Below are 13,333 nucleotides of genomic sequence, written 5' to 3' on the forward strand. Positions count from 1 at the left end.
GTGAAATGCAAGCACATCACAAAGTTCATCAGCAGGCCTGTGAGCCAATAGAACATTTCAAACGAGCCAGTTCAGGGTTTAGGCACACACACACAAAAAAACTTTTTTATCTCCATACATTTTGAAGTTAAAGTTCCCAATTCAAACAATAGCACAGCATCCCAACTTCATCAGTCATGTCTCAATTCTTCCTTGGAGCCAATTCAATTTATGGTGCTGCTGTGAACCAATCACTGCAATCAGCTTCAACTGTAGTCATTTTACTGTAAATACCTGACTATGAGATTTACTGTCTGAGAGATGTGAAGCCTACTGAGGAGAAAACAACAATATATTCTGTTCATTACAAGGGAAGAATGCTGTGAAGGCATTTAATATCTGTAATTGAACACCTCGTGTGGACCAACATCTGTGTACTACAATCCATTGTGCCCACCCACCCTCATCATTTGGAGCAATGGTTGCTGGGACGCTGAAGATAATAGGGTAATGATGAATAATTAATTTCTCTGTGAGGATAACTTAGTGTGAGAAGAATTTACCTCCATCATCTGACTATTGAAACAGGTTTTTCACTTTGTATTGCACAAGACATAGCTTTAAGTAACATATAAAAAAAAAAAATCCAAACAACAATTGGAAAACGCTAAATTAGGCCACTGACAAACATTTCAAAAATGTCAAGATCATGTTGACCTAATAGTGTTATGTCTACGCTCCAACAGGTGTATCGCCTACGGGGCCAAATGCATTCCTAAATTGGAGCATGATTAATAGAAATAGAATAGAATAGAAAGCCTTTATTGTCTTTGCATAGTGGATTAGGAGCACTGCTCCGTCCGGTGCGTAGTACAACATAATAATAATATAAGAAAATGCAGGTAGATGTGCCTTAAAATACAAGTATGATTTAAAGTGATCAGTGCATGTGTTGAGAGAAATACAGTACATTTGTTATTGCACATTTAGATATTGCACATAGTGAGTGTTTGTCCTAATGAGATATTACTCATTAGGACTCGTTATTACTAATGAGATATGATTTTGGTCCAAGTCAAATCTGCCTCATCTTTTGGCAGGTGCACTGATACCTGTGGTCATCACTTCAGTGCTGCTTAGGGAAAATAGGGCCGCAGCAGCTGTCTTCTGCTCTCATGTCAAACTGGTCTGCACATCTGAATGAAAAGTACTTGTATGCTGTATAACTGTATCTTTAATGAATGTAATAGTTGTGACATCCGAGAACTCACAGTTAACACATTTTCTAAGGCTGGAAGCTGGAAGCTGAAAGCGCCATTTATTCTTTGCCTGTTCCATGTTGAACAAAGCTTCAGTGAATGTTGTGAATGGCTGTGGGAAAGAAAAGTTGCAGATTACTTTTTTTTTTAAATCAGCAATTATGAATTTCAAAATGTAGTGAATGATGAGATAAATCACTGTCACATATTAACACAGTAAGAAAGTTACATAAAAATATGTTGGTGTGTTTTCACATTCCACATAATTCACAGTGTACGGTATGATATCTGAAGGCCAACACAATTTAGAATCTTGCATCTACTACTACTACTACTACTACTACTACTACTACTACTAATACTTCTACTATGCTTGTGTATGTGCGTGCTTCCATCCATGTCTTCATGTTGACACTACAGTTGTCTCACTCTTCCATCTAGTGTAAAGTACATATAATTGCATCTCTCGTTGCAGGGCACTAGACTATAACACATGGGAATAGTAAAAAAATAAAAGAACTAGTATCCCAAAAAATAAAAAGTACACAATAGTATGCACATATGTAGAATTAATACACAGTGTGATTCTTCAGTACTGTCATAATAAAACGAGCCCGTTTTCCGGCGCGACTCAGTGCGCATGCGCAGAGCAGTGGGCGTGTCTGTAGCTTTCTGGGTCGAGTGATGGTCTGAACACATTCCACTGCGACGGTAAGAATTTACGAGGTAAAACGTTACTCGACCGTTTTTATTTACTTTCACTGAATTGGTTGTTTAAAGTTGTAGCGGTTCTGTGCAGCGAGCAGTGCTGTTTGGGTCCAAGGACGCCCAGCCGGTCCCGACGCGCACTGGCGCTAACTGTCGTTAGCTTTAGCATGCGTTTTTGTTAGCTAGGTCGTATATCAAAGCAGGTACTCTTCAGACGCGAAGCTGAGAAATCAAAGTTAGTATATGTGTCTGATTAATCTCATAACGAGTAACAGTGGGTGTTATGTGCGTGCGCACCAGGGTTTAAATTGAGCTAACGCGACATTAGCTTTGAATTGACGGGGTTTCAGTGTCAGAGCAGCTTGCGTGAAGAAATGGACTAAAAGATAACAATAATGTTCTTCGGCTCTTTGAAGTTTCCTGTTGTAGTTTAGTTTCATGTGGCAGCGATATGAAGGTCTGCGCTAATTTGAAACACCCGTATTTTTCCTTTTCTTCACAGATGCTTAATTATCTAGTTCCCTATTAATTTACTGTAAACATGAAAAGTAAATGCGATGATTTTTTATTTCTTTTAGATTGTAATGAAGCAGTGGCATAGTTTTCAAATAATTTGCGGCTATTTATCACAAGTATATGTTATACAAAATGTCCAGCAACTTCATTGACAACTGAAGGTATCATTGAATTACCGGTAAGTCTCATACAAATATAACTCTGGAATATTGTTAATGCAGTTGAACAGGAAGTGCATTGAAAGGTCTGTATCTTGCTCTTTGAGTAATAATGTTGGCTAATGATCGTGCAGTATGTTTGATTATGAAGTTAAGAAAAGCAACAAATTGTTACCCCCCCCCCCCTGTTGCCAGTACGCTTCCTGAACCAATAAATGATTAGTCACTTATCAAATATTGTATCGTCTTCTGAGTTGCTGGTTTGTCTAATTCCTCAGTGCCCTTGTGCCGGTTGACAGGAAGACAGAATCATGGGAAACACGAGCAGCGAGAGGGCTGCCATGGGCCAGGGGGAGAAGGCCCAGCGTCGGGACAGCCGAGGCAACAAAGAGGGGGAGAGGCCAAAAATCCTGATGGACAGTCCAGAGGATGCAGATATATTTCATGGGGAAGACATTAAAGTGAGTTGTGGTCCAACAACATTTCATCTGCTGCCAGTTTGACATTCCCCGGAGACCTTTGGACAGTAAGCAGATGCATGCTGGGTGTTTTAGGCTCCTTCAGAGAAAGAAGAGTTCCTTGCATGGCAGCAAGACTTGGAAGCAGACGACAAAGGGCCAACCTTGGACAGACCAACAGTCTTTCGTTGGACTGGCGATGGCAGAGAGGTCTACCTCTCCGGTTCCTTCAACAGCTGGGCCAACAAGATTCCTCTCACTAGAAGGTTTTTATTTCAGATAACAATGATTAAATGCATCTGTTGAACCTCTTTAGTATGAAACGTTTAGTTATTCTATGGACAGAGGATCAAGTTTCATTGTGTTTCTAAGTGCTTTGCTGCAAGAATACTTCTGTAGTCAGGGTTTAATAGCTTGTTTTAGGTCAGTGCACTAACTATAGGGCGTGCTTTCTGATGCGGTTAAGGATTAGAGATGGAGGAACCGCATTAACTGTCCTTTGTGTCTTAATCTCTTCAGTCAGAACACCTTTGTGGCCATCGTTGATCTACCTGAGGGGGAGCACCAGTACAAGTTTTATGTGGATGGCCAGTGGACCCATGACCCGGCCGAGGTTAGCAGTGACTATTTGTTCTAATCATTTCTGTTTTACTGTGCAAACAAACATTATATATTTTATCTGTGAACGTCGTTTCAACTGAGGGACATTTTTTGGTTACGAAAAATTTGAAGGTGTTTTTTCTTTTTCTTTTGCCTGCAGTTTTCTTCATTTCTTAGTTTGAGCAAATATATGACCTTAAACATTAGTAATTTATCATAGAGCTGCTGAATTATACAAAAATCGATGTCTGTTATTGTGGTCAATACTGAGATGGATTATTTAAGATGATTATTTTTTTATTGGAAATATCAATAATTATTGCCTTTTTGAAAACTGCACTAAGGTCTCCTATAACATCAAAGATTGAGATAATAAAAACCACCACCAGTTGTGTATTAAACTTCCTTCCACTTGGAATCTTTAAAATGGGGACAAATGATCTCATTACACAACAAGAAATAATATAAGAATATAAGATGAGACTTAAGTAATTATTAACTCACATTTGAATAAAAAACAAGATAATCAAAGCTATTATTTTCCCTACCTCCGCTTCTCACTACGTAGTGCTCTGCCCGTCTAGGTAAAACATGCAACACATTTTATTTGTGTGTGTGGAATAGAAATCAGTTTTGATGCTACTTTTTACGCTCAATATGTTTGCGTCATGTTCCCTGACAGCCAGTTGTAACGAGTCAACTCGGTACAGTCAACAACGTCATCCAGGTGAAAAAGACTGACTTCGAGGTGTTTGATGCTCTAATGGTCGACTCACAGAAGTGTTCTGACATGTCAGGTTAGTGGTGACAAATCCTCGTGCTTCCCGTTTCGATTGTTCCAACCTGAACCTGTGTCGATGTCAGTAATTGGTGTTGTGTCTCAATTATACTGTTCCACGCTTTCCCAAATTAGACCTCTCCAGCTCTCCTCCGGGCCCATATCATCAGGATGCCTATGTTCCTAAACAGGAGGAGAAGTTCAAGTCTCCGCCCATCCTCCCACCTCACCTCCTGCAGGTCATTCTGAACAAGGACACTGGGATTTCTGTAAGTGGCTCCCAAATATTTCTTCTTTCTTCCAAGTTAATAGAATTGTTATTCTCTCTTATGTCAAATGAAATATTGAATTGTTTCACAATAAGCTTAATAACCAATCAAAAAAGGAATATATCACTCTGAGACAATTGTAATTTAGTTGCATACATACAACTAAGTGACTACAAATGTATGTTTTTGTCTCCAGTGTGATCCCGCATTACTCCCAGAACCCAACCATGTCATGCTCAACCACCTCTATGCTCTCTCCATCAAGGTAAAGCTCTGCTTCTGCAGCTGCTACCGTACTAGCACTGCATCTTTCAAGTTCTAACAAGCTGCTTATAAGGGGAGCTGAAGGACGGATCATTTCCCTTTTTTCCACTATTGTGACAGGAAAAACAAACAAAACATGCAAGTCAAGCTATAAATAGCAGCACTGGGTTCGTGTGAAATCAGGACACACAGGAAAAAATAGATCACACAAGTTCAGGCTGTGCTGTAACACACATTTTTCAAAAACCGTTTGGCATAATCCAATGAGGCGTTGCACATGTGCACCTAGATGTGCATTTCCTAATTGCTTTCTTCACTTTCCTTTATTCTTAAATTTTTAGGCAAATTTGAATTCAGCCCATTCCAGTTTGCTCTCATTCACCCACGATAGGGCGTATTATTGTTGCTTAGCATTAGCATTGAGGTTTTTTTCATTTAGTTTTTCCAGTAGAAGGGCCGTCTGTCCTTGGACACGAGTCTTCTATTTATTTATTTTCTTTGAGCTGGCAAACGAGACGGCTTCTGTGTTCCCATCCAAATGTTTTCATAGCAGCACTATCAGCTGGGAAACAGCAGATCAGGCCCCACTGGAGCTCTGTTGTCGCAGGTTACTAAGGAACATTCCCAAAACAAATGCTTCCTGGCAGTTGCTAATAATTAATACGACTGAGAGGCGGGCACATAGACAGACAACTCACGCACACTAGGAGTAATCAGTTCACCTAAGCTTCATGTTTTTGGGGTAACCAGAGAGCCCAGAGAAAACCCAAACGGACACAGGGAGAACATACAAACACAGATAGGATTCAAACCCGAATCGTTTACTTGGAAAACGTATTTCATCCTCCACCTGTTGTGAAAATGATGCATGGAAACTCTCTTTATTGTAAATCAGCAAAATGAAGCATTTAGTTTCCACAAATAGTTCTTGAACAGCAGGAGACAGGAGTATATCACATTATATTGTCCCATTGTTGACAGGGATTAGAAAGCAGAGCGGCTCAGAGATAAGTGGGTGGCGCTTCCATTAATCCGTTGCTGCTGCGCATGCTACGACTGATAGCTTTGTTTCCGCTGGCCTACTTCTTTCAAAACTGTGTAACCATGTATTTGTTTTCAAAATGTGAGTTTCTGAAGACAGTTCTTCCTCCATGTCACGTTTTTCCACTACAGGACGGAGTGATGGTGCTCAGCGCGACACATCGTTACAAGAAGAAGTACGTCACCACCTTACTGTACAAGCCCATTTGATGGAGGGCTCTGTGTTAGCCGGCATACCGGGTGTACGGAATACAAACTAGGCAGTGAGCAGGTGAATCCGGTCCATTTATTGGTGAAAGGGGGTCAACACAGGTTAGCAGTCACCTCGATGAGATTCTTAGAATATCATAAGTAATAAGATATCGTGTACACTCACTGCACCTCCAGTTCTCTCACACCGCTGTGTCGGATGCTAATATCTCTCCAGTCCTGCAGAACCTGCCTGTATTTGTTCACGATTTCACTTTATAGTCTCACAAATATTATCGTTGCTAAAGTACACTGAGAGGTAATAATGATGAGGGAAGACACTCCGACATGCCTGATCAGGAAGTAATGAGGAAGGTTTCTGTGATTGTGAAGACAGCAGCTGTACAATCAAGACTGAATATACATTTAGGAAGGGGGGGGGGGGCTGCAGTAGTTAAGCACTGTTTTGAAGTTCATGCTTGTCTACCTTGAGGAATATGTCCTTAATAACACCCATGCAAAACCCAGATGATATATATTTATATTGTGAAGTCTCTCTGTGATATGTGTCATGATGTGGTTTGTTGTGAAAAGCCAACAAACAGAAAGGCTCTTCCTATAGTTAATTGCATTCTTGTGGCCAATATCATTCCAGTTGAGACCAGAACATCATCTTTTTTTTTTTAGACTTGAATTTGATCTAAACCTCAGAATACATAAGTTTTGCACTATGGTAACACATATTTATTTGTAAGTTAGAATATGCATACAGTGTATGTACACTTACAGCACAACTATTTATCAACATTATTGCTTTCCACCCTTCTGATCATCCAGAAAGGTGGAATAATCCTCACACTTCACGTCTTTGCACAAGTTTCATGCTCATGTGAATCCATTCCAGTTGAGACCAGACGCTCTCTCCATGTGACATCACTGGCATCTGCTGTAAAACTCCATTTATCGATTTATAGTAGCGGCGTTCGTATCTATAAAGTGATGTTCCTGGTTGATTTGTGAAAATGTTATATAGGAAATATTGAAGAAAGAAAGATGAATGTAAAGCAGGTTCAATTCAACACTGACTTAAACTTGCTATATTCCGATAATACACTCAAATGAGTGTGTTGATGCAACCAACAGCATCCATGGTGCCGATTTGCCAAAAGATTCAGTGTTTTTTTTGTTTTGAAACCAACAACTTGTCGACTGCAGCTGGATACGACGCTTCACGGCACTGATTGTGGTGCTTGTAACACTGCTGATATTACACCATCCAAGCTATTGTTGTTATAAAATTACTTTCTTCTTGTAATATGGCTATTTTCCCTCTCTTAAACTAGTTTATTTGCAGCAGCATCTTCATAAAAGTACTTGATTGTCATACTTTTTTTTAAACATCTTTTCTGTAATTAACTTAATTTTCAGATGTTTTTTTTTTCCTTCTCAAAGTGGTCCAGTACTCTGTATAATGGTATTTCTGTCACTAACACCTGCAAGGTTAGATTCTAAGTAAACTATCATCATGTAATAAATCCAATACATCTGACAGCTGCTCTCGTGTTTGCGGCAGCGCTGCTGTTGTATCAGAACAATTATTAAACCGATTGTCCCTTTGAACCGTTGCTGGTGTGAAGACATTTTCTGTTTTTAGAGATGTTTGTATTAAAGATTATCTTGCAAGTTTGTTTTTATTCTGTTATTCTGTAATGCAAGACGGTTTCAGGTCATCTATTGTCCAATCTAAGCTTCTATTTACAATATGCTCGAAAAGAAACTAACTTACAAGCAGACATTGAGTTTGGGCAGCTTTTTAAAGGAAAACACAAACGTGTTTTCGCTAGGGCACAGTCTGCTACCCTGCTCATCATGCTCTTGAAGTCTGGGATTTTCCGCCTCGCTCCACACATGGTGATGTTTAGTTTTGTCGGATGTTTGTTTTCTTCACCTGACATGGATGTTGCGTAATAATCGAGAATTTTGGAAGCTTATCCAAAAGTAATAGGACTTGGCGGAAAGACGATGATTCAATGACTAGGCTTCTTCAGAGTGATCAAAATGCACACGATATATGATCCATGCTCTTCAGATGAGTTTCCCCAAATCACTTGCATGCCATTAGTCCCCTATATCTTGGATGGATCCTTAACTTCAAGACAGAACAACTCTGGATTTGACAGAACACATACAGGAAGGTGGGTTCAGAAGTCTGAGCAGGGGGCTGATGCAACGTGTGACCCTTTCTAGTGTGAACAGGTGCACATCTCCAGGTCCTAGACTCGGTATATAAACGGGGGCCGGTGTTCAAGCGACACCTGTTTTCGCCGACCGGCTTCAGGATGAAGACCATTCACGCTCTGCTCCTCTCGGCCGCTAGCCTGTCTCTTGGTGAGTGCAACGTGACTGGTGGCGGTTGTGAATGCGTACATTATTCAGACGGGTATAACCAGAGCCCTGACTATGCCTGCCTGCCGTACCGCAGCCCTGTCCATTGACTACAAGGCACTCAACCAGTTCAGACAGATGATGCTGTGCGTGATGCCCGGTAGCTGGCCTGTTTTGGACTACATCGACTACGGCTGTTACTGTGGAAAAGGAGGCTCTGGGGAGCCGGTGGATGAACTGGACAGGTGACGCTTCAGTGACTGCTTTATATGAGAGAGAGAGAGAGAGAAAAAACTGTTTTAAAAAGTACTGTCTTTGACCTTTTGACCTGTAGATGTTGTCAAGCGCACGACCGGTGTTACGATGACGCTAAACTACACCCTGATTGTTGGCCCATTGTAGACGATCCCTACATTGAGCTCTATCACTACAGCTGCCATGAGGAGAGCCGAACGGTCACCTGCAGCGGTGAGTATGCTTCACCTGATAAACCGAATCCAACATAGCAACTTGGTAAGAGAGTAAAAGTGTAGATGATAAAACTGTTTGGGGAGAATTGATTCGATGAAAACGGTTGATGGTCATTTTGTGCTCTCTTCAGTTGAAAACGACTCTTGCGAGATGTTCATCTGCGAGTGTGACAGGAAGGCCGTCGAGTGTTTCTCCAAATCCCACTGGAACCCCGATCACGAGCACCTGCCCAGCGAGAACTGTCAGTGAAGAACGGCTGCTGGAAATGAGGGACATCTTTTTTCTTTGTTTGGGGGGGGGGTTCACTGATTGATTATTTTGAGATCTGTAGTTTTCAAACAACAAAAACTTATGACACATCCATTAAGGAAAATAACCTGCTACTTCTTGCAATAAACACATTTAGATCTGCATCTCAAATTTTGCACTGTTTACTAATATTTAGTATCCCTAGAGGGCACTGTGGCCCACATTTTTCTGGAGCTAGCAATTCAGTAAAGCGTCGACTAATTATATATATATGTATTTTTTTCCTTTATTTTATTAGATTTAAGTAAGCTGATGTTTGGAACATCGGCACGAACACATCATTGGGTAACAGGCAGTATTTTCCCAGCAGCTTTAGTTGAGGCATTCCCATAATCTCTTCCTCTTCTCAGTTTTCACACACAGCTCTCAAGTTGCCAGACGTTTTGCAAGCAAAATTCTGGATTCCTTTGTGAATACTTGGCTGCGTGTACAAACCAATCAAGGACTTTCAACGGAAACAAGACCGCGAGGGCTTTTTAGAAATGCTCCTCTTAGACAGGATGTTTGACCTTATTTGTACTGTAATACATGCTACTGTGTGACTGTACTTGTACTCTAACATTCTATCTAATAAATATATTCATCATCATCACCACAGTTAGCTCACTCTCGTGTGATCACAGCTGTGTCTGCAGCCCACTGGATCAGTCTTTAGGCAATTGTTAAGATGACACTTAACATCCGCAGTGGAAGCACCAGCAGCTTGAAGCTGGCGGACTGCTCGCCATCAGCCGGCTGTGGCTGCCGAAGGCTTAAGGATAAAAGGAGAGCAATGACAAATGAAATATACCCTGATGACAAGCATTGTTTTCGGCGAAAGTGCTTTGCTGCACATTAGAACATCCCCCAAAAGAGTGACTAAATGTAGTTGCCATTGCCTGAGTAATTGATCATTTGTGTTTTATGGCACCATTAATCAGCAGGACAAGATTGATAATCTGCATACGTTCGTAGCAGAACATGCATTTCAGGATTCGTCTACCATTCCTTTGCTCTTGTGTGATTCTTAGGTTGAATTGAAAAATACCATATTGTTAGTTAATTTAAAACTAAAATATTTTGATTTCATCCTCTTGATATTTTTGTGTCTCAGATTTCTTCTAGTTCTACTATACTTCCAATATTCATTTCAAAACACACAAGAAGTTATCGCTTGTCATTGATATCATGTACTGATGGATGTCCTGCTTGCATTAGATGAATAATTAAATAATTAAAATTACCATATGGTGATTTCTTATTAAATAAGACCGCACTTCCTGTATCACTTTGGTACCTGATTCCTTTAACAGTGGGATACGAGTAAATGTTATTTGGCTGCTTACTGAGATAATTGCTTGGTGGTTTAACATTTACTTGATGAGACAGTAGAGAGAGAAACAGGAAATGAAGACAGTGGATCTCATGCGCACTCCTGTAGCTTAACAGCTGGTCTCTCAGGACACACCTGTGATTGGTTTTTTGCTTAGTGTGATGACTGCTTTGCGTGACTGGAATGTCTCATTACAAAGCTGTTTCTAGTTATGTAAAATAAGAAAAACCAAACCACGCCCACCATTGTTTTAAAATCGTTTTTACTGCCTACCCTGCTGACACTCGTGAATAAACAGTGCTTTCGGCTACAGTGTATTCATATTTGTTATACGTGCGAACTGTGTCTTACATGGGCACTATTACTAGAAGGACACAAGCATATACAAGGAATCGAACTGACACATTTCAAAGAAGGAATGGAACTGAAGAAGAAGAAGCAGAGACTCACCGCTGTGACTGCTACAGTAGCCAGGGAGAAAAGTACTGAGAGCACAAACCTCCCAAGCCACAAAAAAAAAGAACGTCCTTGATCCAGATGGTGATCTGGATCATCACCAAATGTCATTTTCATTGGTATATTTTTACACGAATCATGAAAAGTAAACGTGAAGGTTTCTAACTATGACAGTGCATATCGGACTATTGATTTTTGGTAAGTGAATTGAATGCATATTTTACAATAAATACTTTTTTGAAAAAGCATGCATTATAAGTAAATGGGAAAATCTGTATATATATATATTTATTTAGTATCCGGATCACTCTCAAAGATTTAATGGTATCTAAGTTAGACCAGGACTCATCTTCAGATTATTTTTTCATCGAGATCCATCCTGTGGTCTTTCCGTAATCCTGCCAACAATCAGACAGACAGACACCATAGACATAACAACCTTGGCGGAGGTAATAATGACTCCACCCTTTGCATGTGGACACAGGCCCAAGTATCCAAATGGTAGGTTGTCTGTGGTGCTGCCAGGGTAACGCTATTTCCCGCACCAACACGTGTGTCACACTGGATGTGATGGGATTTCTCTGGTTCGGTCAACCAAGGCTACAAAGGAGGCTCCTCCGACTGGATGTCTTCTGCAGTATTTAATACAGGGCCATGGTGGCGACTTGATTTACATGTGTAAATTTCAATTCATTTTTGAAGGACACTTGGCGACTGTACTTCCCCTTAAACAGTTCTCCCTTAACAATGACTCACATCTTCATGACATGAACATTTAGTTGGATCTAAAGTGGAGCGTGCCTGGATTTTTTCACAGACCCCCCCCCCCCCCCCACCAATGCACCTTTTTGATTGAGATCGATGCCATATTGCAAATCAATCAACAACCAGAAGGTTGAGAATGCATGCACGTAAAAAGAAATATACACTGATACGAGCACCTATAAAGCACGAATAAAAGATTCATCTGTGGCTTGTAAGTGCTGCTGATGACAGGACCAAGTTATGAGAACGATCCTTCTTATTAATAGCAGACTGGAAGCAAGTGGATAAAATAGTTTCATAATGACCAAACATGAATTACATTGCCTAGAGAAATCACAAAGCGCCAGGAGAGATCTCTTCTGTCATTTATTTAAAAGGCACAGCAACTTAAATTTATTGGTAATTTAAATGTCCTGCAACACTGAGAAGATGAATTGATTCATTTATCTCTCTGTTATCCATTGGGTGGTGGCGGGGGGCTGGTGCTTGTCCAAGCTGACTTTAGGCATCTATTTAGCATCTAGGTCATATTCAAATAGTTCCAGGCACTGTGAAAATGTGATGCTTTCTGGGAGTTTTTCCCTCCTTCTGGCTGAACGGAAAAGCACCGATCTGACAAATCCTTGTGGTTTAAACAAAATATAATCTAGAAAGTCTTTTTCACATCATTTAAAATGTGATGTAACGTACAGGATCAGCAGAGGTGGAGTTAAGCATTCATGTGGGTCTCTGAACAAGAAATTATCATTTGTTTTGGATGAGGGTGGGTGGTATCGTGCGCAGCCAACGGGTGGAGGAAAGTTTCAGGTGTGCTATATGGTAGGAGAGTGTCAGCAAGGATGAAGAGAAAGGTCTTCAAGACAGTGGTGAGGCCAGCCATGATGGACGGCTTGGAGACAGTGGCTCTGAGGAAAAGACAGGAGGCGGAGCTAGAAGTGGAGAAGATGAAGCTGCTGAGGTTCTCCTTGGGAGCGACCAGGTTGGACAGGATTAGAAATGAGACAATAAGAGGGACAGTGAAGGGTAGAGGCTTTGGGGACAAGGTCAGAGAGACCAGACTTAGATGGTTTGGACATGTCCAGAGAAGAGACAGGGACTATATCGGCAGAAGGATGCTGAGGATGGAACTGCCAGGGAACAGGGCTAGAGGTCGACCCAGGAGAAGATACATGGACGTAGTGAGGGAGGACATGAGAGTGGCTGGTGTTGGGGAGGACGATGCAAAGGACAGGGTGGAGTGGAGACGGTTGAGTTGCTGTGGCGATCCCTCACGGGACAAGCCGAAAGTGCTGTAGTAAGAGTAGTATTGGGTGAATAAAACTAGATGACACACAGTTCATATCATTAGATAGTATTGCAGATATATACTGGTAGTACTGTCGTGTTGGGCTGGCCAGGCAGGCCTACGTTTGCAGG

The 13,333-nt window shown here is 41.0% G+C and overlaps 2 protein-coding genes across 2 annotated transcripts; both read left to right on the top strand.

Moving 5' to 3' along the window:
• Positions 1-2,931: 2,931 nt before the first annotated feature.
• LOC137913985 (5'-AMP-activated protein kinase subunit beta-1-like) lies at positions 2,932-6,240 on the top strand. The gene is made up of 7 exons (XM_068757605.1): positions 2,932-3,085; positions 3,191-3,344; positions 3,598-3,691; positions 4,361-4,475; positions 4,592-4,725; positions 4,922-4,990; positions 6,163-6,240. Exons 1-7 carry the CDS (start codon positions 2,932-2,934, stop codon positions 6,238-6,240), a joined length of 798 nt encoding a protein of 265 aa, XP_068613706.1.
• A 2,318-nt stretch (positions 6,241-8,558) lies between these two features.
• LOC137913991 (phospholipase A2, minor isoenzyme-like) lies at positions 8,559-9,324 on the top strand. Its single transcript, XM_068757610.1, has 4 exons — positions 8,559-8,607; positions 8,702-8,849; positions 8,939-9,072; positions 9,206-9,324. The coding sequence occupies exons 1-4, from the start codon at positions 8,559-8,561 to the stop codon at positions 9,322-9,324; spliced, it is 450 nt and encodes a 149-aa protein (XP_068613711.1).
• The last annotated feature ends 4,009 nt before the right edge of the window (positions 9,325-13,333 follow it).

This window comes from Brachionichthys hirsutus, unplaced genomic scaffold (genome assembly GCF_040956055.1).
Source record: "Brachionichthys hirsutus isolate HB-005 unplaced genomic scaffold, CSIRO-AGI_Bhir_v1 contig_646, whole genome shotgun sequence".
In the NCBI taxonomy this organism is placed as follows: Eukaryota; Metazoa; Chordata; class Actinopteri; order Lophiiformes; family Brachionichthyidae; genus Brachionichthys; species Brachionichthys hirsutus.

Coding starts and splice junctions, on each gene's coding strand:
- LOC137913991 (XM_068757610.1), top strand. CDS start 8,559: ATGAAGACCATTCACGCTCTGCTCCTCTCGGCCGCTAGCCTGTCTCTT. Junction 8,850..8,938: donor CCGGTGGATGAACTGGACAG/GTGACGCTTCAG, acceptor TTTGACCTGTAG/ATGTTGTCAAGCGCACGACC. Junction 9,073..9,205: donor CCGAACGGTCACCTGCAGCG/GTGAGTATGCTT, acceptor TGCTCTCTTCAG/TTGAAAACGACTCTTGCGAG.
- LOC137913985 (XM_068757605.1), top strand. CDS start 2,932: ATGGGAAACACGAGCAGCGAGAGGGCTGCCATGGGCCAGGGGGAGAAG. Junction 4,476..4,591: donor GAAGTGTTCTGACATGTCAG/GTTAGTGGTGAC, acceptor TTCCCAAATTAG/ACCTCTCCAGCTCTCCTCCG. Junction 4,726..4,921: donor ACAAGGACACTGGGATTTCT/GTAAGTGGCTCC, acceptor TTTTGTCTCCAG/TGTGATCCCGCATTACTCCC.